Source organism: Dipodomys spectabilis, unplaced genomic scaffold (assembly GCF_019054845.1).
Source record: "Dipodomys spectabilis isolate Male_0828 unplaced genomic scaffold, ASM1905484v1 ptg000234l, whole genome shotgun sequence".
Lineage (NCBI taxonomy): Eukaryota > Metazoa > Chordata > Mammalia > Rodentia > Heteromyidae > Dipodomys > Dipodomys spectabilis.
In genome coordinates this window covers 17,831,957-17,856,819 of record NW_024870911.1, presented here as the reverse complement: position 1 = coordinate 17,856,819, position 24,863 = coordinate 17,831,957, and the positions used below count along the sequence as shown (strand labels likewise).

Here is a 24,863-nt window from a genome sequence, read left to right as displayed (position 1 = left end):
CAATACCTGGCTTTATCTATAGCCTCTAAAATTTAATCTCATGCTCTGTTTTCTCCAACTTACAACTCTAGACTATCAACCTAACATTTTACTTATTCCTTCTCTCTTTTACATAGAATCTCAATTCCCTTGATCACATGTTCACCCATTATTAATATTCCACAGTAAAGACCAGCTCATTACCTTTCCTGTTGTCTCCTTTCTCTTACTGTCCACATGGATAAGTACTTGTTGGAAAGAAGAAATTGTTACCTTGTAGATTAGCATGGAAATTCATGATCTCCAGTTGCAACCACTTTCCTTGCTGCTCAACAGGTTCATAGTCTGAGTAGAGAAGACAATCTATGTTTGTTAAATGAGTATATATGAATTGGTCTCCAGTAAGCCATATTCCTTCTTTCATAACACCTTGTCTAGTTCAAATCTTTACTCTTTTTCAAATAATCTCCTAATTCCTTTTCAAAAATGAAATAACCTTCAAATCATCTTTCTATTTCATGGTAAAAATTAAGAGTTCCACCCCTGGAAACTCTGGATCCCTTGAATATCCAACCTACTACCTCCCTATTGGCTAATATAAATATCCATTGACTTTTCCCACTTACCCAGGTAATCCACTCACTCACTCGAAAAATATTGCAAGGCCTCATACATACCAGGTACTTGTCTCTGCCTGGCCTTTGAATAGAAGAAGAGGAGAGGGAGATGGGGCATAAAGGACAAAGAAAAGCACCTGAGCAATGAGGACCTAGGACACCTTTGAACATCTGCAATCTAATAGGTATGGCTGGTATAGAAATGTGGCTGGAACAGAGACGGCAAGTTGTGTTTGGAAGTGTGCTAGATTTTCTGGGCCATCTTAAGAATTTAGGGGCTTATGGGGCTGGGAAGGGGTGGCTCAGTGGTAAAGTGCTTGCCTTGCATGAATAAGGCCCTGGGTTTGACTCCTCAGCACCACATAAACAGAAAAAGCTGGAAGTGGTGCTGTGGCTCAAGTGGTAGAGTGCTAGCCTTGAGCTCAAGAGCTGAGGGACAGTGCCAAGGCCCAGAGTTCAAGATCCACAACCCACCTCCTCCCCTCACCCCCCCCCCCAAAAAAAAAAAAGAATTTATTATCTTTCTGTGGTGCTAGAGTTGAACTCAGGGCCTCACTCATGCAATGCTGGGTAAGCCCATATCAGAAGTACATTTTTTTTGGAGGAGAGGGGTTGGTTGTGAGGCTTGAACTTAGGCCTGGATGCTGTCCCTGAGCTCTTTTGCTCAAGGCTAGTGCTCTACCACTTTGAGCCACAGTGCTACTTCCTGTTTTGGAGTGGTTAATTGCAGATAAGAGCCTCACTGGGACCTTTCTGCCCAGGCTGGCTTAGAACCACAATCCTCAGATCTCAGCCTCCTGAGTAGCTAGGATTCCAGGTGTGAGCCACTGGTGCCCAGCTCAGAAGTACATTTTGAAATGATTATTCCATTTTTTAAATTATTCCATTTACTAAAGCTAACATTACTTATATGTTTGGTAGTTTCTTCTCTGTGCATTCTAGCAGGCTGAAAATATTACAAAAAAAAAAAATCCCCAGGGCCTAACATAGACCTAGAAATCAGAATCTTTGAGGACAGTCTGAACAAAGCTTGTAAACAAAGCTCCCAAGAGATCCTAAAGAGCTTATTTTGTAGACTACTGTTTTAGAACATTACAGATAGGAAACTACCATTGCTTGCCATGAATTTTTACTATATATATATTTTTTTCCTTTGTGGTAAGAGGAATTGGACATAAGGCCTTCTATATGCTAAGTGTATATTTTACTGTATTAGCTGTACCCCTAAAAATGACCTGAAAAGGACTTTATATAAACCATCCTTGAGGGGCTGGGAAGGTGGCTCGGTGGTAGAGTGCTTGCCTTGCATGTATGAGGCCCTGGGTTCGATTCCTCAGCACCACATAAGCAAAAAGAAAAAAGCCAGAAGTGGTGCTTTGGCTCAAGTGGTAGAGCGCTAGCCTTGAGCAAAAAGAAGCAGTACTCAGGACCTAAGTTGAAGCCCAGGACTGACAAAAAAAAAAAAAAAATCCTCATTATCTTTCCTATTTTTATGTTGAGCTAATACTTTCTGGTCAAAATGCTTGCTGGGTGTTCAAAGCCAGCTCTGGCAGGAAAGCCTGTAAAACTCTTATCTTCAATTAACCATCAGAAAACCAGAAGTGGGGGGGCTGGGAAGGTAGCTCAGCGGTAGAGTACATGCCTTGCATGCGCATGAGGCCCTGGGTTCGATTCCTCAGCACCACATAAACAGAAAAAGCCGGAAGTAGCGCTGTGGCTCCAGTGGTAGAGCGCTAGCCTTGAGCTGAAGAGCTGAGGGACAGCGCCCAGGCCCAGAGTTCAGCCCCCATGACCGGCAAAAAAAAGAAAAGAAAAGAAAAAAGAAAACCAGAAGTGGAGCTGTGGCTCAAAATAATAGAGTGTTAGTCTTGAGCAAAAGAGCTCAGGGACAGTACCTAGGCCCTGAGTTCAAGCCCCATGACTACAAAAAAATAAAAAGAAAAAAGAAAAAAACTTGAGAACTAGCTGGGTGGCCCGTACTTATAATCCTAGCTACTCAAGGGGCTGAGATCCCAAGGATTGAGGTTCAAGGCCAGAAAAGACAGAAGAGTCCATAAAACTCCATCTCTAATATAATCACCAGGAAGCAGCGCTGTGGCTCAAGCGGTAGAGCACTCGCAATGAGCTGAAGAGCACAGGGACAGCACCCAGGCCCAGAGTTCAAGCTCCAGGATCGACAAAAGAAAAAAAAAAAAAAAAGAGCAAATAAGATAATCACCAACAAGGGCTGGGAACGTGGCTCAGTGGTAGAGTACTTGTCTTGCATGCCCTGGATTCGATTCCTCAGCACCACATAAGCAAAAAGAAAAAAGCCGCAAGTGGTGCTGTGGCTCAAGCGCTAGCCTTGAGCTGAAGAGCTGAGGGACAGCGCCCAGGACCAGAGTTCAGGCCCCACGACCAGTCCCCCACCCCCCCAAAAAAAGATAATCACCAACAAGAAGGGTAGGAGACATGGTTCAAGTGGTAGACTGCCATCCCTGTAAGCAAGCTGAGTCAGTAGGAAGTCCAGAGTTGAATGCCATAGCTGAGTCTCTCACACCTGAAATCTTAGCTACTCAAGAGGCTAGGTGCTGAAAGCCAGCCTGCAAAGTTCAAGAGACTCGATCTCCAATCAACCAGCAAAATCCTGGACTGGAGCACCTACTGTAAGTGGAAAAAGCCAAACAAAGCTATTTGGCCCTCAGTTTAAGCCCCAAATCAGTTCAAACAACACAATGCCACAAAAATAATACTTGAGAACTAAAAACATCTTTCCTAACAAATTATTTCCTGTGTACTTAGGAAATAATGTTCTCTTTTCCTAAGTTATTGTCCTTAACTTACTAACATTTAAACAGCTAGTTAAGTTGTAGAGTGGGCCTGCAATTACTGAAGTTCTGTGTAGTTTCAAAAATTTTTTCTTGTAGCACAAGATGCCCGAACTAACATCCTCCTGCCTTCCCCTCCCAAGCCCTGGGATTACTGGGTTGATATTTTGTTGTTGTTTTTTGGGGGGGTCCACTCGTGGTCCTGAACTCTGGGCCTGGGCGCTGTCCCTCAGCTCTTCACCTCAAGGCTAGCGCTCTACCACTTGAGCCACAGCGCCACTTCCGGCTTTTTTTTTCTGCATATGTGGTGCTGAGGAATCGAACCCAGTGCCTCATGCATGCAAGGCAAGCACTCCACTACTGAGCCACCTTCCCAGCCCGATATTTTGTTTTTCTGAGACAGTCTGCCTGTGTAGCCCAAAGTAGGCACCTCTCTAGGTTATTGCCTCTATTTCCTGAATGCTGGAATTCCAGGCACGTACCACTAGGCCCACTGTTGTACTTTTACTTTTTGTCAGTTGTGAGGCTTGAACTCAGAGCCTGAGTATTGTCCTGGAGTCTCTTCGTGCTAAAGGCTAGCACTCTACCACTTTGAGCCACAACACCACTTCATTTTGTGGTGGTTAATTGGAAATAGTCTCATAGCCTTTCCTGGCCATACTGGCTTTGAATCTCAGTCCTCAGATCTCAGCCTTCTGTGTCACTAGGATTACAGGAACGAGCCACTGGTGCCCAGCTAGCACTCTACCACTTGAGCCACAGCGCTACTTCTGGTTTTCTGGTGGTTAACTGGAGAGTCTCATGGATTTTTCTGCCCGGGCTGGCTTTGAACCGTGATCCTCAGATCTCAGCCTCCTGAGTAGCTAGGATTACAAGTGTTAACCACCAGCACCCAGCCTAATATATTTTTTTCTTTGTACCTTCCTAATTATGTTGAGACTAATATCTGAATAAATGTGCAATGTCTAAGAACATTCAGATTACATGGAAGGTGGGGAGACAAAATGTTTGCCATAAATCATATATATCTCTCTATCTTTTTGTATTTATTGAACCATCCAAGATGTAAAATAGGAAAAATGACCATCTGCTTCAGGTTGAAAAGATTTTTTTTTCCCCCTTCATGGCTGTAATTCTAGCTACTCAGGTGGCTGAAATCTGAGGACTGCAGTTTGAAGTCAGTCCCTGGGCAGAAAAATCTAAGATTTTTTTTTTTGGTACCAGTCATGGGGCTTGAACTCAGAACGTAGGCACTGTCCCTGAGCTTCTTTTGCTCAAGGTTAGCAATCTACCACTTGAGCCACAGTGCCATTTTGGCTTCTTCTGTTTATGTCGTACTGAGGAATCAAACCCAGGGCTTTATGCATGCTAGGCAAGCACTCTACCACTAAGCCACCGTCCCATCACCCCAAGAAATTATCTCCAATTAACCAGCTATTAGTTGGTGATACAGCACCACCAGCATTGCAGGGATAAAGCCAATGGAGAGATGGATGCCTTGCAGTCCCCGTAACAGTACTGTGTGTGGGTGCGGGTAAGGGCACCCCCACACATTTTTTTCCTTAAACATTTCTATTAGACCTACTCTGTACCAGGCTCATTCTATTTTACAAAGGTTAGCATGTATAATCCTCCCAAGAGTCCTATGAGATAGTGTCTATTACTTTTATTTTGCAGATGTATGAACTAAGGACTAAACAGATTTTTTTTTTGTTGGTTGTGTGTCTTGAACTCTGGGCCTGGGTGCTGTCCCTGAGCTCTTCAGCTCAAGGTGAGTGCCCTACCACTTAAGCCATAGTGCCACTTCTGGTTTTCTGGTGGTTAATTGGAGGTAAGTCTCATAGATGCTCCTGCCCAGGCTGGCTTTGAACTGTGATCCTCATATCTCAGCCTCCTGAGTAACTAAGATTACAGACGTGAGCCACCAGTGCCAGGCTTAACTTTTTGTTTTGTTCCAGTATTGAGGCTTGCACTAGGATCTTGATCCCCAGAATTCAGCCTCCTGGCAGCAAAGGTTACATACAGGAGCCACAAAAGCCTGGCCAGACTGACAACTTGCTAAAGCCAGAACTGGCAGGGCCAAGACTCAAATGCACACGGGCTGGTCTAAATGCAAACTCCGAGTCATTTATATCACCCACGGCCAAAATTATCAATAAAGGAAGCATACGTATCTTGTCCTGGATCACAGGATTTCGTGGCCCTTATACTTTCTGCACTCTTGGAAGAGTCCCAGATCTGTAGAGGCCTGCAGGATTGGTGAACTGTATCAACAAGTTATTTCTGTTGCACCGACCGTTTTAACTCTTCCAAGCAGCTTTTCCCAGCCAGCGAATGTCACTTAGGGCATATAAAATTGGCGGGTGCCTCACCTTCCCAACAGCGCGGGCTTTCTATTCTGAGCCTCTCCGCACCAGCCGCACCCCCCCCCCCCCCCCCCCCCCCCCGCCCCGGGACTTATGATCCAGAGAACAAAAGCTGGCTGCCCAGATGATTTTCCTCTGACACCTAGACTTTGACAAGCGCCTGGAGGAATGGGCCAACTCCAAGCTAAACAGAGATGTCTCAGGCCTCCATTCCTAGGAGACCTATGAATCCTCGGTGGGGGGGGGGGGGGGGGCGGGAGAGATGGCGCGTGAGCGGCCAAGCATCACCTCATTTCAAAAAATAAAGTAACCCGGGGGCCATAGGCTCAGGCCAGTAATCCTAGCTACTCCAGAAGGCTGAGATCTCAGGATCTCAGTCCCCAAGCAATCCTGGCAGGAAAAGTCCGTGAGACTCTTCAAGCATCCATCAAAAAGCCGGAACTGGAGCTGTAGGGCACGTGGTGGAGCGCCTAGGCCTGGAGTTCAAGCCCCAGTGCTGCGTGTGAGCTCACACACACGCAGAGATGGCCTGGAGGCATGGCTTGGGTGGTAGAGCACCCAAGTCCTAAAGCCAAACTCCAGTAATGCAAAATAAATAAATAACACTTAAAAGCTCTGGAAGTGACCGTGGCGAGTCACCAGGGAACTCCCTAGTCGCGGTTTCCCCCGGCAAAACTTCGAGAGGAAGCGAAAAGCCTCCCGGCCTGCCCCGGGGCGAAGGGCGCGCCCACCGACGGCTGGGCCTCCGGATCCCGGCCGCAGCTGCGGCCTGCATCACCCCGCCGCGCCAAGCTGGGGGCTCCTCAGGACTAGGTAAAGGGGACCTCTGTCCTGAGGGGCCCCGCAGGGCTTTAGGAGCCCCAAATATGTGTGTGCGCGCTCGCTGACTTTCAGTTCCGGTACAACACAAGCCCGCAGCAGACCCTGAGTCACTAACCGCCCCTGGAGACCGGAAGCCGACGCTCCCGCGTAAGTCTCGCACAGAGGAAGGCTTCCGGTGGACCACCAGGGACTACAATTCCCGGCGTGCTCCGCAACCGCTAGCGTTAACTCTTCAGTGCTGGGAGCTGCGCTGCATCCCGCCCCGCCCCCGCCCCACACTCGGACCCTGCAGGGTGAGTTTGGGGATTTTATTAGTTAGAGCTCTTTATTGTTCCTGATTAGGGGAAGGAGGGGGAGGTTGAGTACTAATAGATGACCTGTTCTAGATCTTGCATCCTTTTGAATTACGGAATCTAAGCTCTTTGTGTCCCAGAGCCTGTCTTTCCGCCCCCTCCCCCAGGTTCCACCAGGTGTTGGGGCGTGGGGAGGGGGGGACTCCTAGCAGGTTCTGCAGATACCTTCCGTATATCTAAATAGAATGGCCGTGTGCTTGTGGAAAAGATTCCTTCCTTGGAAGTGTGGGCGGTGGGTGTTAAACCTGATCACCCCTTAATCAGTACTGAATCCACAGGAGACAAAGGGGAGTACTCCCCTTTCTGTTACTGTGTACAGTTCCAGTTCTGGGCTGGCTGGGGACCCAAGAACTACAAATATCGGGCATCACACAGCTATGGGGGCCAGCTACCCCTATTCCTGAAGGGAATAAAGAGGCTTGGTTTGGTTTTCCCCCACCTCTTACTATTTCTAGCTCAAGCCTCCTGGATTCTTCTCCCATTCCTACCTCTGCCTGGGCTTTTTAGAATCTAAGCTATTGGGTCCCCTCTCTTTCACCTCACTACTATCTTAATGTTACAGGCAAGCATCCTGTCATAACCCTGGAGGTTAACTCCCCCATTCTTGGCAGTCTCTAGCTTCTTCCCTCTGTCCCTAAAAGGAACATTGTTCCTGGATAGCTTTCGGGGAGTAGATAGAGTTCAGAAAACCTTGGGTCAGAAGTCCTGAACCTTTGGAGGCAGGCAGACGGGCATCTCTCTCTGATATCTCACCCTTGCCAACTGGCGCCCTGCCCCTGCCCCCGCCCCTTGACATCCCAGACTCCCTGGCTATTTAAACAGAGATGGGTGCCCCCATCGGCGGCACACTGTCCTTTGGCCACCGAACATCATGCCTCCTAAGAAAGATGTTCCAGTGAAGAAACCAGCAGGGCCTTCCATCATCTCCAAGCCTGCTGCCAAGCCTGTAGCAGGAACCCCTCCAGCCAAGACCAAGGCTGAGCCTGCTGTCTCCCAGGCGCCAGTGAAAACTCAGGAGCCCCCTGTTGATCTCTCCAAAGTGGTGGTGAGTCCTGGGAAAGAGGAGAGAATTTGGAGAAGGGGATTAAGGAAGGAATATGTGAAATGGAGGGGATAAACAAGCTGGTTTCAGATTGGAGGTCTCTTGCAGTCTCACCACTAGGCAGCATCCTGGTTTCGGACTCTGCTATTGTCTTTTATTGCTATCTCCTTCCAATACAGGTGTGTACTACGTACACACCCACACTTGCTTACCCCCTGGCTAGAAGCAGGGATTGTGAGATGGGAAACACCTAGGTTCTGAGGTGGAGAGAAGTGCTGCCTGCCCCTAAGTGGCTGTTCTGCTCTAAAGACAGCAGCTCTGATCTCCAAGAGGAGAGGCTGAAGAGGACAGACTTGTTAGACAATCACAGCTGGGGACCAGGGGTAAATTTAGCCTTTGTTCAGCCCCCAGTTATGTGAGGGATGCAGGGCTCAGGGTAGTGGAGGGAGGGGAACAGGTGGCCTGGGATTAGCCCTGTTCCCAGGAAGCCCTCCCCCTTATAATTCCTCCTCTTGGGATTCTCCCAAGGTCCAGAGCTGGGAATGGGACTGAGGTGACTGGGCCCCTCCCCAGGAGCGGCTGCCAGTTGGTTGGGAGGAGGGTTTGGGAGGGATTGAACAAGCCCTGTCCTCACCTGCTTTTTTTCTTCCACAGATCGAGTTTAACAAGGACCAACTGGAGGGTGAGGAGAAGCTATTTTCCTAATCCCATTATCCAGGCCCAAGCTTCTGATCAGGGCCCCTTTCTACTCCCCTACCTCCAGTCCTGACCTTGAAACCTTCCACACTTGTCCGCTTTTCCTCCTTTGTTCTGTTCAGCTCTACCACAGAAATATTTGTGTTCGTGCATGTGTGCCAGTACTGGGACACTTGAATTCAAGGCCTTGTGCTCACTAGACTTTTTTTGTTCAAGGCTGACATGATCCCACTTGAGCCATACCTCCACTTCCAGCTTTTTGCTGGTGTACTGGAGATAATAGTCTCATGTACTTTTCTGCACAAGGTTGGCTTTGAACCCCAATCTTCAGACCTCAGCCTCCTGAGGTAGATAAGAATTACCGGCCAGCACTTTCTTAACCTCCTGTCTGAAGGTGGGAACCTCTGGTCAATACTGATCTCCCCTTAAATCTCCTCAGAGTTCAAGGAGGCCTTCGAACTGTTTGATCGAGTAGGTGATGGCAAGATCCTATATAGCCAATGTGGGGATGTGATGAGAGCCCTGGGCCAGAACCCCACCAACGCCGAGGTGCTCAAGGTCCTGGGGAACCCCAAGAGTGATGGTGAGAGGCGCCTTAGAACATGTGGGTTTTCAGTGATCATTTTCTTATTATTGGGGATCAAACCCAGGTACTTTGCACATGCAAGGTAAGCATTGCACCATTCGCCTTCATCTCCAGTCTTCGATTTTCAGTGGTAGAATATTGGTAAGGTGTCAAAGGATGCTGATCTTCAAAAACTGTGAAACACAGGGTAAATACAAGGTGTTCTGAATACTGAAGGGGATAGAAGTCTGTGGAAGGAATGGGAAATGGGTCTTCACTTTTGTGATACCTCAGTGACCTCTTCTCTCCATTCTCCAGAGCTGAAGTCTCGGCGTGTGGACTTCGAGACTTTCCTGCCTATGCTCCAGGCAGTAGCCAAAAACCGGGACCAAGGGACGTATGAAGACTACTTGGAGGGGCTTCGGGTGTTTGACAAGGAAGGGAATGGCAAAGTGATGGGTGCAGAGCTCAGACATGTCCTCACCACCCTGGGTGAGACAGCAACCAGAATTCCTGTGGGGTGAAGAGGAGGGGGTGGACCAGGAAGGTTGGCAAGTTAAGCAGAGTCTGGGAGGGGATTATTGTCCTGTAGGTCATGGGCAAAAACCTGAAGGTCAAAGCCATGGGGACAGATCTGAGGGCCTTGCTTCCTCAGTAGTTAAAGTGTCCACAATACGACAAAGGATATGGAATGCAGTAGGGGACCCATTACCACTTTGGAAGCCTTACTTGTAGAGTTTCTTTTTTCTTTTTTTTTGTGTGTGTGTGTGTAGAGTTTCTTTTTTCTTTTTAGGGTGGGTATGTGTGTGTGTGCGCGCGTTAATACTGGGGCTTCAACTCCACTGAGTACTGCCCCTGAGCTTTTGTGCTCAAGGTTAATGCTCTACCACATGAGCCACAGCTTCTTCACTTCTGGCCTTTTGGTGGTTAATTGAAGAGGCTCACATACTTCCCTGCCCAGGCTGGCTTTGAACAGTGATCCTCAGATCTCAGCCTCCTGACTAGCTAGGATTGCAGGCATGAACCTCCTGTGTTGAGCCCATAATTAGGTTAGCTTTTTTTTTTTTTAAACTTTAACGGTTGTGGGCTTGAACTCATTGGCCTGGATGCTGTCCTTCAGCTTTTTTGCTCAAAGCTAGTGCTCTATCACTTCAAGGCACAGTGCCATTTCCCGTTTTTGAGTGGTTAATTGGAGGTAAGAGTCTCACTGGGACTCTTCTGCCCAGGCTGGCTTTGAACCTTGATCCTCAGATCTCAGCCTCCTGAATAGCTAGGATTACAGGCGTGAGCCACCTGTGCCTGGCTGTTTATTGTTCTTGGTTTTGGGTTTTTTTTTTTTTTTTTTTTGGTCCCAATTTAAGTACTCAGATCTTAATCCTAAGGGCTGGAGTTTCCTTGTCAGTTAAAGGCTTTGAACAGTTCGAAGGTACTGTGAATGTGAATGCAAGTGATAAGAGAAGAGGCCGGGTAGGGTGGGACAGGTGAGGGAGGGAAGGGGGCTCACCAGTGCTGTTTGGGTTTCAGGGGAGAAGATGACTGAGGAGGAGGTGGAGACTGTTCTGGCTGGACATGAGGACAGCAACGGCTGCATCAACTATGAGGGTGATTTTCGGGCGCTACAAGGGGGAGGGGAGTGATGGTGCTGTGAGAATGGAAAGCACCCCTCTATTACCTAAAGTGAGGGTGGTGGTTACCCACGGGTCTGCTTCTTGAAGCCCTCTTGTCTCCTGTCTCTGCAGCCTTCCTGAAGCACATCCTAAGCGTCTGAACTCTCCGGGTAGGCCCTCCGGTACCCCTTGTCGCGCTGAGAGGCAAGTTTACCTGTCCACTTGCTGCGTAAGCGCCAGGGGTTTGGCAACTTTTGTTTTTTTTCCATACAGATCCAGTAGTGGGGGTACCCTCCCCCCGCGCCCCCCCACCTTTGCTCCACCTCTCCGGCCGGCGGAAGCACCTTCCAGTCACTAGGCGGCCACCTATTGTTTCCAAATAAAGATAACAGTTCCTGCCTCGGTCTCAGACTGTTTTCTTCGGGGAGGGGGAAGGAGGGAGGGGAGGGCCCTCTGTTTTCGCAAAGCCGGTATTACCTGCATTTTATGCTGTTTAGAGGAGCCGATTCTTGGCACCTCATTCCAGCCTCCGGAGGACGGACTTTCGGCGGCCTGGATAGGGCCGGGCGGGGCCGGGGCCGGGGCCGGGGCCGGGGCGTGGAGCACCACGGCGGGTCCCGCCCACCTCATTTTCATGTAGCGTGTGATCTGCATAAATCCAGGCCGGGGTTCCTATTGGCCGAATGTACAGAGAGTGACGTCATTCGGGCAAGCTGAGACTAGGGTTGGGCTGGGAGCCGGAGCCATTACTGCAGGAAAGGTCCCGGAGAGCCGAGCAGCCAAGATGGTGGGGCCCAGGATCCAGGAGATAAGCGGGGTTTGGGGCCAGGAGGGGACCCACGGGCAGGGAGGGCTAGAAGGCAAGCCAGGGTAGGGCGCAGAGGGAAGCTGAGAGTTTGGAAGGTTGGAGGGTGGGCCGGAAAGGCGAGGGCCTTGTCCTCCCCCACTGAAGCTGGAGTTTGGTTCAGTTGGAGGGACTGGGATAGAAGGTTGAGGGATTGGAGTTTAAGTGCTGACCACTCCTTCTTTTCTGAGCAGTGTGACTTCACCGAAGACCAGACCGCAGGTAGGCAGTCTGACCCCAACTGAGGTCACTCTTACCGAGAGGGACACCCCCCTCTAGCACCTACTCTGTAGCCCCAACTTGTCATTTGTTCAGCATCCCCAGGAGAGTCGCCCTTAGATTCCTTTCTCCCACTTTCTGGATCCTCCATTTTCTTCTCTCATGCGTTCTTCCTTCCCCTTCCACTCTAGATCTGAGCCCCAAGCACTGGGTGAGTTTTAGGTGGTGTGGGTATGTGGAACTACTTGGTCACCACCTAAATGCTTGCTGTGTGTGGGGTCTGGGGAGGGTGCATCTGTCTCTGTCTCCTTAACCAGCTTTTGCTTCTTCACTTCTCTTGAGATAACTTATCCCTTCTCCCAGCCTGGAACTGAGATTGTAAGGGCAGTGACCTGAAGTATTGGGAAGAAAGGATGATGGGGATAGGCGAGTTAGGTCTCTTCATTGGGGAAGAGTAGGAAGTAGTGTTGAGATGACCCTAGTCGAGCCTGAGGCACCCATTTCCTTATAAGGACTGGACCTAGACTGGGCGGTGGCAAATTCCTATCCTGAGTAGTTAATGTAGTGGGCCTGCTGCCGGCTCCTGTTGTGTGTGAATGGACTGTACTGTGCTGTCAGGCGGGGAGGAAGGCTGAATCTTGTATGTGGAACATTGCAGTTGAGAGAAAGAGAAACAGATGCCTTCTTAGCATTCTTAGGTGTATAGCAGCGTAGATATCTGGTTTCCATAGCATGGTCTAAGTTGACAGGGAGCAGCAGAGCACTGAGGGAGGGACTGAATTAACCCCCACATTCCCCTTACTGATGATCACCTGAATCCTCAGAATTCAAGGAGGCTTTCCAGCTGTTTGACCGAACAGGTGATGGCAAGATCCTATACAGCCAGTGTGGGGATGTGATGAGAGCCTTGGGCCAGAACCCCACCAACGCCGAGGTGCTCAAGGTCCTGGGGAACCCCAAGAGTGATGGTGAGCATCCTCAAAACAACCTAGTGTGGCAGTAAGTCCAAATCTCTTCAGCTAAGTTTATCTTATTCAGCTCCAAACTGGAACAATGTTACTCTTCGGTAGAAATCATCAGCTTGTGATCCTATGATCCCACCCTGGGAATTTGAGTTCTTTGGCCTAACACTCTCCCACTTTATGTATATATACTAGCACACTGGTACTTGGGCTTGAACTAAGGGCCTCATGTTTCCACTGGCTTTTTTGCTCGAGATTGGTGCTCTACCACTTGGACTTCCATCCTTTTAACCGGTTAATTAGAGATGAGTCTGGTGGAATTTTCTGCCCACGCCTACTTCGAACCTCAATCTTCAGATCTCAACCTCCTGAGTAGCTAGGATTACAGGTGTAGTCACCAACAATTGGCTTACTTTCCCTCTTGTTATGTGGCAGAGATGAATGTAAAGGTGCTGGACTTTGAACACTTCCTGCCCATGCTGCAGACTGTGGCCAAGAACAAGGACCAGGGAACCTATGAGGATTATGTAGAAGGCCTTCGGGTGTTTGACAAGGAGGGGAATGGTACTGTCATGGGTGCTGAAATCCGTCATGTACTTGTCACATTGGGTAAGACTCTATACCGTTGTCCCAGAGCTGAGGTGCTGCCTGGATACACCCCACCTGTTACCCAGTTCCAAAAATGATTTTTGGTTGTGAGGCTTGAACTCAAGGCCTTGGGTACTGTCCCTGACCTTTTTTGCTCAAGGCTAACACTCTACCACTTCAAGCCACAGCTTACTTCCAGTTTTCTGGTGGTTAGTTGGAGAGATGAGTCTCACAAGACTTTCCTGCTTGGGCTGGCTTTGAACCCATATCCTTAGATCTCAGGCTCCTGAGCCACTAGGATTACAGGCGTGATCCATTGGTACCCTCCTCTGCAGGTGAAAAGATGACTGAGGAAGAAGTGGAGATGCTGGTAGCAGGGCATGAGGACAGCAATGGCTGTATTAACTATGAAGGTGAGGGGCAAACTGGGATTCTTGCAGAGGAAATGGCTATATAGCAGGATTGTATCTGAGAGTTTGCTTATCCCTGGAGTTGGATCCAAAAGGAGGCAAGGGGCGGGCCCAGCCCAGGAGAGGGAGGTTGTGGGTTTGGGTATGTAGGGTGGGGAAGGAATGAGGAGTAAATGGGATGTCTGTTCCCCCACCACCTGAACCCTTCACCCCATGTCTGTGTCTTGTCTTCACCATTAATGTCTCTTCCTTCCTGCAGCGTTTGTGAGGCATATCCTGTCAGGGTGACGGCCCGTGGGGCGGGTACGGCTCCTCCCAGCCTCTCCTTCTCTAGTTGATCTCCCAGTGTTTCTTTTTCTTCCCAACCTGTGCTCTCTAGTCCCAGCCCTTACCCTACTACCATCTGACTTCTTCCTGGCATGTTTCTGCATGGGGCTGGCCAGGGAGGGGAGGGATTCCTTAAAGAGGAAGGCAGCTTGGGAGTGCAGTACCTCCTGACTTCTCTCCTTGAACCGACTCTTGAGATCTTGCTTATTGGGCCTTGAGTGCTGGTGTCTGGGAGCTCACCAGCTTACACCGCAGTCTTGCTTTAGGGGGATCCTTTGGCCCTGAAGCATGGAGAGTTGGCATAGAGAGGTGGGCTGCCTGCCCCATTCTGCTGCTATAGCTCAACAGTCCTTCCCACCTCCCTCTGCTGGGCAGCTTGGAGGTACTCTAACCCAAAACTGTCCTCTCCTCTTGCCAGTGGCTGACAGTAGCTGTAGGTGTAGTTGAGAACTTTTCTGCCTCTGTTCTACTCTTGCTGCTCAGGGTGGGCAGGGAGCTGAAAGCCGGTGGGAGGGGAGTCAGGCTGAGAAAACTGGTCAGACTCAAGGTGGCTTCTCTGCCAACCAACCCTTCGGTTGATTGTTGTGGGCATGTTCCCTCAAGCCACCTTTACAGTCTTGCAGTCAGTTTTTGGCCCCTGGCGTACCCCTCCTTTTCCCTTTCTCTCTGCCTTACTCCACTTTTCCTCTCTACAGAGCTTGTCCGGATGGTGCTGAATGGCTAAAAACCTTCCCAGTATCCCTGAGCCTGTGCCTTGCCCGGTGTGAGATTTTTGTGTGGCCCTAGAAGCTTCCTAGGCTCCCTTGTCACAGGATATTTTTCCCAACTTCTCTCTCGGATGATGTCTGCCATCAGCACTCACCAAATAAATTAGCTCTCTTTGCTCCATTATGGTTCTACTTTCCTTCCTGGGCAGTGGCAGGGCAGGGGAGGGGGGAGTGAGATGGGAGGTGATTTTTGCCCGTAGATACCATAGCCCCAGGTCAATGCCTCATTTAAGAAATGCTGGTCCCATTCATCCTTGCTACAAAGGCTACTTTGTGGGATCAGGAAAGCCATAAACCAAGGCTGGCCAGCATTCTTTTGTTCTAGTCTGTACAGTCCTCATTGCCTAGGCCTAGGGCTCCTTAGAACTCAGGATATGGCCCAGCACCTCCCTCCCCAAATATGGAAGGCCTTTTGTGGAGAGGCCTGAGTGTTTACTGGAGCTAAAGCCAGGCCAAATTAGCATTGCCAGTGCCCTGTCACAACTGTAGGACTGGGGGCCAATAAAAACAAGTAGGTGAAGACCTGCTGCTTCCCTTATTAGGGAAGGAATGAAGCTACTACTACTGAAAGGATAAAGACACAAAATCTCCACGGAAGATGTCTTTCCATCTCCTAAGCAGCTATTTTTAGGGTAGGTGAGAGCCCCTGCTCCAGCAGCAGTGCCTTTGGCCTTCTGTGGTATATATGAGTAAGGCCAGTGTCTGCAGCCCTATAGTCCCACTGAGTACCCCATGATATTCCAATAATGCAGCCCGATCCCCTGCCTGACAACCACAGGTAAGAACACAGAGGCATCCACAAGATGGAACTGAAAGCAAATTAATTTATAAAAAAAAAAAAAAAAAAGAAAGAAAGAAAGAAAAAAAAGGAAAAAAAAAAAGGAAGAAAAGAGAATTTACAGAAAACTTTTGAACAGAAGAAAGGTGCCAAGACTCAGAAAAAGAGAAACACACACAGGGGACATGAGGAACAAAGGGCCTGGTAGGAGGATCAAGAACTGGTGTAGAGCTAGTATGGCCTTTGCCTCCGTGTCAGGGTGAAGAGGGAAGAATTGGAAGGGGGAGGCACTAGAATCCAGGAGGCAGAGCCAAACTGTACTGCTCCCAAACCTGTGTCCTTGGTGGGGGAACTCCCAGCTCTCAGTGACATTCTGCCAGTCTTGGTGGGGGAGGGCAGAGGTTAGGGGAATGACCCACCAAGTCATTATGGAGGTGCTTAAGTGCTCTTTGATTTTTTTTTTTCAATTTTAAAACTTAACAGCTCCCTTTTCCATGCCTTTTAGGCATTCATGATAGAACCCAGGAAAAGGAGGAAGAATGGTCCCCTTGCCCTTTCTTCCTCTATTACCTACCACACGAATTCCCCCCAAATACATTTTCCCACCAAATACACATACGCTGACATCAACTAAGCAGGTGACTTTTAAAAACAAACACAAAACTGACATTCAGAGGGAAAGGGATCATTGGCTGAGCTGAGTGGCCTAAAACAGCAACACTGAGGAAGCAGCAGGAGAGATTAGTATGGATGAAGTGGTGGAGTGGGTAAAGGGGGTTGACTACTAAGGGGCTTGAGGAGATAGGCTTGATAGCCTATTTCATCCCCAGAGCACAACTCAGAACCTTAATTCCCTTTTCTTTAACTCATCCTCCTCAAAAAGAAAGGAAAAAAAAAAAACATTAAAAAAAGTTATTTTTTAGTGGACTGAAGGGATCTCCAATGTGGCTTTTTAAAATCTCTCTCTACTTCCTTTTAAAGGGCTTAATTTTCTTTTTATCCATAAAAAAAGTAGTAGTTTTAAAGAGGGTGCACCCTTAGAAGTGGTTAAGTAGAACTTTGTATAAACACCTTTTCCCCAGCCCTTCCTTTAAGGGCAGCATTCCTGTCCTATCCCTTGCTCCCAGACATTAGAAACATCTTTTAAACAGAAGTCCTTGAATCATCCAATATAAAAATGCATGCCTCTGCTGGGCATGGTGGGGGCTGTGGAGGGGCAGGAGGAGCTTTCCTTACGTAGTGATGAACTCTCCAGGCTGGGGGAGGGTTCCATTGGTGGGGGAGGACTGTTCCTGGAACTGTGATCTCCACAGGGAAGGTGAGGGGGACAGATGGCTGGCTGGTTCCTCACTGTGGAGGTGGCACTGGGGTGACTGTGCCTGGGCTCGGGGCTGTGGGGTCTGGAGGCAGAGGGGTGCCTGGGTCTGTGGAGAAAAGGAAGATAAATCAGCTGGGGCAAGGCAGAGGGAGAGATCCAGACCCAGGCTTCACATACGAACAGAACTGAGCATGGCATGCAGTGGGTAGGTAGATGAATGAGGTACCCACAATGGGCAACTTCCTTTTTCTAATACCCTCCTTTCACCTCTCAGTGTACCCCCAAATGGTTCTCCTGCCCCCAAGGGGACTCTAAGCGGGGCATTTGAATGTGATGGAAACAAGCAAAGGAATGCCAATCATGCAGACAGGTAGCTGTTTTTCAAGTTTACAACTGAGATGCTCTGTCACAGGATTCCTCCATGACCCACCAGTGAAAGGCCCCAACGTCATCCCAGAGGGGCCGCTGCCAGGTTGGGGAATGGAGGACAGCCAGAGGCCATTCCTCCTGTATTCTAATTTTACCAGAGTGTTCAAAAAGGCATATGGAGATTCTAGTACCTGACCCTCACCTGCCCTCCCTTCTTCCCTCCCTCCCTCCATGTGGATCCCGCCCTCTCCCTTCTCCCCTTCTGGCCCCTTCTCACCTGGCAGTGGGCTGGCACTGGGCAGGAGGTTGCCCTGAACAGCTGCCACAATGGCAGGGCTCTGGGCTGCGGCGGATCCGAGCCCCGGCCCAAGAGGCAAGGAAGATGGCATGGTGGTGGTCGCCGGCAGGTTAGGATGTAGAGGGTTCGCCATGGACACAGGCAGGTTAGGTGGGGGGAGAGTGCCCGGGGCAAACGGGAGATGGTGGTGATGCCCATGCAGGTTAGGAGGAGGGGGAAGGTTAATACTGATGGAGTCAGCTAGACTACCAAATGGGATGACGGATGGAGCAGGAGGAGGAGGAGGCGGCATGCCAAAAGGCAAACCCAAAGGAGCATTACCCGCCACGCCTGGGTGCCCGCTGCCTGGCACTGCCCCTGGCATCATTGAGGGAGGAGTTTGTTGGTTGGGGAACGGTGAGGGGCCTAGGAATGAAGAGAAGAAAGGTTAGCGGAAATATCCCTTTCACAGTAAGGATAATCCAGCCTCTCAGTACATCCCCTTTCCAATTCTAGAGCAAGTAGTAAATCCTAAGGTCTGGGTTTGGAGGGAAATCCTAACTAGTTTAGGGGCATACAGAAGTGGGTCCATCTGTAGAAATGGAAGAAAATCCTACTGAGGGCAATCCTTCTCTCCAGGCCCATCATGTATCCCCTTCTAGGGGAACTGAGACATTCACCATAATCCCTGTGGCCAACAAGAGTTCTAGAACCCACACTCACCATGGGGTACAGGGGGGGGTACCCCTGGTGGGACTGCCCCAGGCTGGGGGCCTCCAGCTGGTTGTGGCTGCTGTGGCCCTGTAGTTGACCCTGTCTGCCCCATCTGTTCAGAAGGGCCCAAGCTTCCAGGAGGGGCCCCACTGCCAGCAGGAGCAGGGGCTATAGAGGCTGGAGCCACAGCCAGGCCATGGACTGAGGGTGGCCCAGCAGCCCCTGTTGGGGGTATGGCCTGGGAGCCTGGGGGCAGGTTTGGTGGTGGCTGCTGCTGCTGCTGATGCATCTGTTGGAAGTGCTGCTGCCGGGCCCTCATCTCAGCATACTTCAGCTGCTCCATGTGAAAGGCTTGTCTGTCGGCCAGGAGCTGCTGCCTTTGATACTCGAGCTGCCAGTGCCAATGAAGTATGTTAGGGATTTTCAGAAGATCCCTAGACAAAGATTCCTAGCCTTGCTTTGGGCAATATTTCCTTTTGATCCCACCCGTCTTGGTTCCCCAAGCCTAAACCTGTGCTTCTTGTCCTCTTGATCCTCTCCTTGCATATTCTATGACCTTCATGTCTCCTGGTTGCCTGCATCACTTTTCACTGCAGTGGAGTTAAATGGGCCCTGGCTCTTTTCACCTCCAGAGCTTTGAATTTATGTTTACTTTCTTTCTTTTTTTTGGGGGGGTCCGGTTGTGGGGCCTGAACTCTGGGCCTTGGCACTGTCCCTCAGCTCTTCAGCTCAAGGCTAGCACTCTATCACTTGAGCTACAATGCCACTTCTGGCTTTTTTCTTTATGCTTATGTGGTGCTGAGGAATCGAACCCAGGGCCTCATGCATGCAAGGCAAGCGCTCTACCACTGAGCCACCTTCCCAGCCCTATGTTTACTTTCTTGATTTAGGAAATGCTTCTACTTCTTGTCACCTCAAATTCTTTTTTTAATCTTTAAAAATTCACTAGAAACTGTTCTTAGGAAGACAGCCCAGATCAATTAACTAAATCTCTGAGATATCTTGATTGTGTGATCTCTCTGCACTTATTATGAAACCTTTCAATTCAAATTTTCCAGGTATATTAAGCATTGTTAACTGGTTTTTTGGTTTGTTTTTTTTTGGTCCGTTGCGGGGCCTGAACTCTGGGCCTGGGCACTGTCCTTCTGCTCTTCAGCTCAAGGCTAGCGTTCTACCACTTGAGCCACAGCATCACTTCCATTTTTTTTTTCTGCTTATGTGGTGCTGAGGAATCGAACCAGGGGCCTCATGCATGTAAAGCAAGCACTCTACCACTGAGCCACCATCCCAGCCCCTGTTAACTGTTTTTGATGTCACCAAATTGTGTATGTGGTATCTCCAATTAATTTTTTTGGGGGAGTCAGTTGTGGGGTTTGAACTCTGGGCCTGGGTACTGTCCCTCAGCTCTTCAGCTCAAAGCAATCTGTCTACCACTTAAACCACAGTGCCACTTTCGGCTTTCTGGTTAACTGGAGATAAGACTTTTTTTTTTTTTTTTTTTTTTGTCAGTCATGGGCCTGAACTCTGGGCCTGGGCGCTGTCCCCAGCTCTTCAGCTCAAGGCTAGCTCTCTACCACTTGAGCCACAGTGCCACTTCTGGCTTTTTCTACTTATGTGGTGCTGAGGAATTGAACCCAGGGCCTCATGCAGGCAAGGCAAGCACTCTACCACTGAGCCACCTTCCCAGTCCCTGAGATAAGACTCTTAAGGACTTTCCTGCCTGGGGCTAGCTTTGAACTTCAATCCTCAGTTCTTAGCCTCCAGAGTAGCTAGGATTACAGGTGTGAGCCAATGGCACCTGGCTCCAAGTTCTTGCATGCAGGTTTCTTTCTTTTTCATGCTGTATTATGGCTTGAACTCAAGGCCTAGGTGCTGTCCCTGAGCTTTTTTTTCTCAAGGCTGGTGTTTTATACTTAAGCCACAGCTCTACTTTTTGGCTTTTTGCTGGTTAATTGAAGATAAAGAGTTTCATGGACTTTCCTGCCAGGATTGACTTCAAACTGCAATACTTAGATCTTAGCCTCCTGAGTAGCTAGGATTACAAGTATGAGTCACTGGTACCCAGCTTTTTATTTTTATTTTTTTTCCTCCTCCTCCTCCTCTTCCTTCTTCTTCAAGTTTGTCAATCTCTGGTTTTCTGTGCTGCTGCCCTTCTATCTTGCATACAACTCTCTCATCTTCATTCCCAGTCTCCAAGCAGAGTTCCAGGCTCCTTCTAACCCTTCAAGAGACTACTCACTGCTTCTCGCTCCCGGTCCATGATAGTTTCCAGCTCCTCAAAGTGTCGCAGTTTGATCTCCAACTTTTTCATCTGGGTCTCCACCAACAGGGCCACCAAAGATTTGATTTTCCTCTCCTCAACAGCAGCCAAGTGCTAGGAAAAGAGGGGAGGGACAACATATCAGTAGGAAGACCAAAGTGCTGACATTTCAGGGGAGACAAGATACGGTGGATGCTGGTGGCTTTAAGAACTAAGTTGCTGTGGTCACAAGTACAGGCTTGATTTAAAAAAACAAACATGGATATATAAAAATACAATGAAACGTATTAAAATTATTTTAGAAGGGGAGAAGGAAAGAGAGTGATGATAAAGGAAGAGTTGATCTCTATATATGGCATTCATATATTGAAATGTCACAATGAACTCTAGCCCCTGGTATGACTAATGTATGCTAATTTAAGAAAATCATAAAATAAATATCATGAAGAAAAAAGAGTAACAAGGGGAAAAAAACAAAGTCAATTAATTACAGGAAGCCAGGCTCATGCCTATAATCCTAGCTACTCAAGAGGCTGAGATTTAAGAATTATAGTTGGAAGCCAGGTAGAACAGGAAAAGTCTATGAGACTCATATTTCCTGTTAACCACCAAAAAGCTGAAATTGGAGCTCTTGCTCAAGTGGTAGCCTTGTGCGAAAAGCTAAGGGACAGCACCCAGGCCCTAGTTTCAAGCCTCAGTACTAGCAGGGGGAAAAAAAAAAAAGCTTAGGAAAAAGTAATTCTCTGGCTGAATAAGAGTCAAAATTTGGATGCCTGGGATGTAGCTTAGTGGTAGAGTACTTGCCTAGCATGCATGAAGCCCTGTGTTTGATTCCTCAGTACCACATAAACAGAAAAAGCCAAAAGTGTCACTGTGACTCAAGTGGTAAAGCACTAGCTTTGAACACAGAGGGGCTCAGAGACAGTGCTCAGGCCTTGAGTTCAAGCCCCAGGATAGATGGAAAAAAAAAAAAAAAAGGAAGCCTGGTGCTTTGTGACTTATGCCTATAATCCTAACTACTCAGGAAGCTGAGATTTCAGGATCTCAGCCTGGGGAAGAAAGTCCAGAGACACCAATATACTTCAAAACAAAAACAAAAACGGTAGTGGAGCTGTGGTCCAAGTGGTAGAGTAGTAACCTTGAGCAAAAAAGCTCAGGGATAGCACCTAGGCACTGTATTCAAGCCCCACTGGTAGCTGGTAATACTTCTCAGGAGGTTGAGATCCGATGATTGTGGGTTAAAGCCAGCCCCAGCAGGAAAGTCTGTGAGACCCTTATCTTCTAGAATCTAGGTTTGTGGTTTTTTTTGGTACGTCATAGGGCCTGAACTCGGGCTTTTTCTGCTTATGTGGTGCTGAGGAATCGAACCAAAGGCCTCATGAATGCAAGGCAAGCACTCTACCACTGAGCCACATTCCCAGCCTCCCCTTATCTTCAATAAACCACCAGAAAACCAAAGGTGGCACTGTAGCTCAAGTGGTAGAGAGCTCACCTTGAGCTGAAGAGCTGAGAGACAGCACCCAGGCCCACAGTTCAAGCCCCACAACCAACCAAAAAAAAAAAAAAAAAAGAAAACAAGAATGCCTTCACTATCTCTGTTGTAACATCTGAGGCATTACTTGTTTCAAAATCTTTCTAGCAAGAATGATGTGTACCACAGTTTCTAGAAGACTTCATTTTCTCATGAATAAAAGGAATACTTTGGAGTAAAAAAAAAAAAAAGAGAGAGAGAGAGAGACAAGCACTGATGGCTCATGTCCATAATCCTAGTTACTCCAGAGGAGATTTCAGGATAGCTTGAGCAGACAAACCTGTGAGATTATCTCCAAATAACCAGCAAAAGACTTAATCTGGAGGCTGGGGCTGAAATGGTAAAATATCAGCCATGAGAGAAAAAAAACAAGTGAGAGGGGCTGGGAAGGTGGCTCAGTGGTAGAGTGCTTGCCTTGCATGCATGAGGCCCTGGGTTCGATTCCTCAGCACCACATAAGCAGAAAAAGCTGCTGAAGAGCTGAGGGACAGTGCCCAGGCCCAGAGTTCAGGCACCATGACTGGCAAACAAAACAAAACAAAACAAGTGAGAGTGCAAGAGTGTGATTGATGCCTTCAGTTCTAATACTGGCTCAAAACTAAAACAGCTGGGGGGCTGGGATGTAGCTCAGTGGCAAAGCACTTGCCTAGCAAGTGCAACGTCCGGGGTTCGATCCCCAGTACCAAAAAAGAAAAGACAAAAAAAAATACAGTTAAAAAAAAACCCAAACAAAAAAAAAATAAAACAGCTGGGGGGTTTATGCTGGTAATCCTTGCTACTCAGGAGGCTGGGATCTGAGGATCAGGGTTAGAAGCCAGCCTGGGCACAAAGTCTGTGGGACTCTTATCTCCAATTAATCACAGAAAAAGCTGGAACTAGCACTATGGCTCAAGTGGTAGAGTACTAGCCTTGAGCAAAAGGAGCCCAAGGACAGAACGTAGGCTCAGAGTTCAAGCCCCAGGACCAGCAAAAAATAAGTAAATAAAAATCAGTTGGCACATGACAGAACAGACAAACATGCTTCTTACCACCTGCCTGCAGCCATCTGCCTGAACTAATAACTTTGTATAGTCTATAAATAATGTCTTTTTTGGGGGTCCGGTCATGGGGCCTGAACTCTGGGCCTGGGCGCTCTCCCTCAGCTCTTCAGTTCAAGGCTAGCGCTCTACCACTTGAGCCACAGCGCCACTTCCGGCTTTTTTCTTTTTGCTTATGTGGTGCTGAGGAATAGAACCCAGGGCCACAGACATGCAAGGCAAGCGCTCTACCACTGAGCCACCTTCCCAGCCCCTGTAAATAATGTTTAAATATATCACTGGTCCTTGGTAGAAAAAAAGATTCATCCATCTCTGCAAGTAAGATAAAAGAACTAGGCACCTCTTCCCTGGAGTCTGGGAACTGGCCTCACCTTCGCCTTAACTGCAGCAGCAGCTAGGGCAGCAGCAGCAGCAGTGGAGAGGTTGCCTTCACCAATGTCCCGCTCCACCTTCGTCTTCCTCTCTCCCTCTGACTCCACTTCCTTCAACACTTCCTCCTGCCCTTCCTTTGGCTCTTTCTCCTTTTCAGGGTCAACTGAGCCAAGACGAGAGTTGAGTTAGCTTGACATCTTCACATCTTTTTCCTTGTCCCTGCCACCACTCTGAGGAGCTCACCTATTGGTTCCCCATCACTCTTTTCTGACTCCTTCTCGCTGTCACCTTCTTTTCCTTTCTCTTCGTCTTTCTTGGGAGCTTCACTGGTTTTTTCCTTAGCTTCCTCTTCTACAGCCCCTCCTCCTTCTCGGGGTTCCTAAAGTCCCAGTGAAAGAAAAGGAAGACATTACAGGCAAGAGCCGTGACTAGGTCTCACACAAAAGGCCCAAATTGGGGCCTTTTATTTTTTCGCTCTTCCTCTTCAGAGTGATCAGGCTCTAGAAGACTGCCCCTGTCAGATTCCCCATCACCACCAAACCATGCCTGGCAGCCCCTCACATCCGCGGTTCATTGCTTCTATACCTTGGGCTCCTTCTTCTCATCTGCAGCCTGGTTCTCCACCCGTGCCTCATCAGTCCCACTTTCCTCTGGGCCATTGGAAAAGGAAAGGAAAGGAAAGATGTCTGATACAGAGTCTGTGCAACACTTTCCCACCAGCCCTTCTACCAGCAAAGTTCACTGAGAGGACCAATAGAAGACAAAGCCCTTAACGTAAAGTCCTGGGGAAAATAAAATCCTACCAGTTTTCTTACTTGTGATGTGCCCAATACCAATGAGGGACAGGAATGGCACAGGAAAGCCAGAGGGCTCCAGTTCTTAGTAAAAGGATAGAAAACTAGAAACTTGCCAGGCCTTACCAATGCGCTCAGGTTCATCAGATGTGGTTCCTGCAATGCCACTGCTTTCTAGACCAAAGGCTGGATCTGCCTTGCCCGTCACCTTGGCTGCTTCTTCTACTTTCCGAACATGGGCCTCCACTAAGGCTGTGGGGACTTCTTCTTTCATTTTTGAGAACTCCTCTGTAAGACCCAAAGGAGACCAAGGTAGGAAAGCACAGGTAGGCAGTTATGGCTATCCCTGGGGAAAGCTTCCTCATAGCCCATCTCCCATCTCTTCTCTAAGACCAGCATGGAGCCTTGAAAGGTACTTGAACCAAGGCTGCAACAGACAAGG

General features: G+C 48.6%; 3 protein-coding genes across 13 annotated transcripts in view; 2 read left to right on the top strand and 1 right to left on the bottom strand.

The window, feature by feature from the left end:
• The first annotated feature begins 6,506 nt into the window (after window positions 1-6,506).
• Myl6b (myosin light chain 6B) lies at window positions 6,507-11,252 on the top strand. 2 transcript variants are annotated; one of them, XM_042698748.1, is made up of 9 exons: window positions 6,507-6,582; window positions 6,681-6,884; window positions 7,767-7,989; window positions 8,641-8,668; window positions 9,122-9,265; window positions 9,566-9,739; window positions 10,772-10,849; window positions 10,987-11,024; window positions 11,128-11,252. In XM_042698748.1, exons 3-8 carry the CDS (start codon window positions 7,816-7,818, stop codon window positions 11,013-11,015), a joined length of 627 nt encoding a protein of 208 aa, XP_042554682.1. In that variant the 5' UTR covers window positions 6,507-6,582; window positions 6,681-6,884; window positions 7,767-7,815; the 3' UTR covers window positions 11,016-11,024; window positions 11,128-11,252. The 2 variants fall into 2 exon arrangements, with proteins under 2 accessions (XP_042554682.1, XP_042554681.1); XM_042698747.1 differs by having other exon boundaries at window positions 6,546-6,884.
• A 305-nt stretch (window positions 11,253-11,557) lies between these two features.
• On the top strand, window positions 11,558-15,092 carry Myl6 (myosin light chain 6). 2 transcript variants are annotated; one of them, XM_042698750.1, is made up of 7 exons: window positions 11,558-11,641; window positions 11,893-11,920; window positions 12,742-12,885; window positions 13,315-13,488; window positions 13,803-13,880; window positions 14,137-14,180; window positions 14,900-15,092. In XM_042698750.1, the coding sequence occupies exons 1-6, from the start codon at window positions 11,639-11,641 to the stop codon at window positions 14,163-14,165; spliced, it is 456 nt and encodes a 151-aa protein (XP_042554684.1). In that variant the 5' UTR covers window positions 11,558-11,638; the 3' UTR covers window positions 14,166-14,180; window positions 14,900-15,092. The 2 variants fall into 2 exon arrangements, with proteins under 2 accessions (XP_042554684.1, XP_042554683.1); XM_042698749.1 differs by lacking the exon at window positions 14,137-14,180.
• A 1,283-nt stretch (window positions 15,093-16,375) lies between these two features.
• The window catches only part of Smarcc2 (SWI/SNF related, matrix associated, actin dependent regulator of chromatin subfamily c member 2), a 31,782-nt gene continuing 23,294 nt past the window's right edge, over window positions 16,376-24,863 (bottom strand). For 3 of the 9 annotated variants that reach the window (XM_042698741.1, XM_042698738.1, XM_042698742.1), the window contains 8 exons: window positions 24,548-24,709; window positions 24,213-24,277; window positions 23,871-24,006; window positions 23,627-23,790; window positions 20,667-20,801; window positions 18,437-18,818; window positions 17,714-18,139; window positions 16,376-17,173 (listed from right to left, as the gene is read on the bottom strand). In XM_042698741.1, coding sequence (XP_042554675.1) covers window positions 17,097-17,173; window positions 17,714-18,139; window positions 18,437-18,818; window positions 20,667-20,801; window positions 23,627-23,790; window positions 23,871-24,006; window positions 24,213-24,277; window positions 24,548-24,709 — 1,547 coding nt within the window. In that variant the 3' untranslated portion in view covers window positions 16,376-17,096. Of the gene's footprint in view, window positions 17,174-17,713; window positions 18,140-18,436; window positions 18,819-20,666; window positions 20,802-23,626; window positions 23,791-23,870; window positions 24,007-24,212; window positions 24,284-24,547; window positions 24,710-24,863 lie in introns of all 9 variants that reach the window. The other 6 variants (XM_042698737.1, XM_042698739.1, XM_042698740.1 and 3 more) reach the window with 3 other exon arrangements.

Bases quoted from the DNA above. Each gene is read 5' to 3' on its own strand.
- Myl6b (XM_042698748.1), top strand. From the start codon at position 7,816: ATGCCTCCTAAGAAAGATGTTCCAGTGAAGAAACCAGCAGGGCCTTCC. The intron at 7,990-8,640 runs GTGAGTCCTGGG...TTTCTTCCACAG, and splicing joins TTGATCTCTCCAAAGTGGTG to ATCGAGTTTAACAAGGACCA. The intron at 9,266-9,565 runs GTGAGAGGCGCC...TCCATTCTCCAG, and splicing joins GGGGAACCCCAAGAGTGATG to AGCTGAAGTCTCGGCGTGTG.
- Myl6 (XM_042698749.1), top strand. The intron at 13,489-13,802 runs GTAAGACTCTAT...CCTCCTCTGCAG, and splicing joins TCATGTACTTGTCACATTGG to GTGAAAAGATGACTGAGGAA. The intron at 13,881-14,899 runs GTGAGGGGCAAA...TCCTCTCTACAG, and splicing joins TGGCTGTATTAACTATGAAG to AGCTTGTCCGGATGGTGCTG.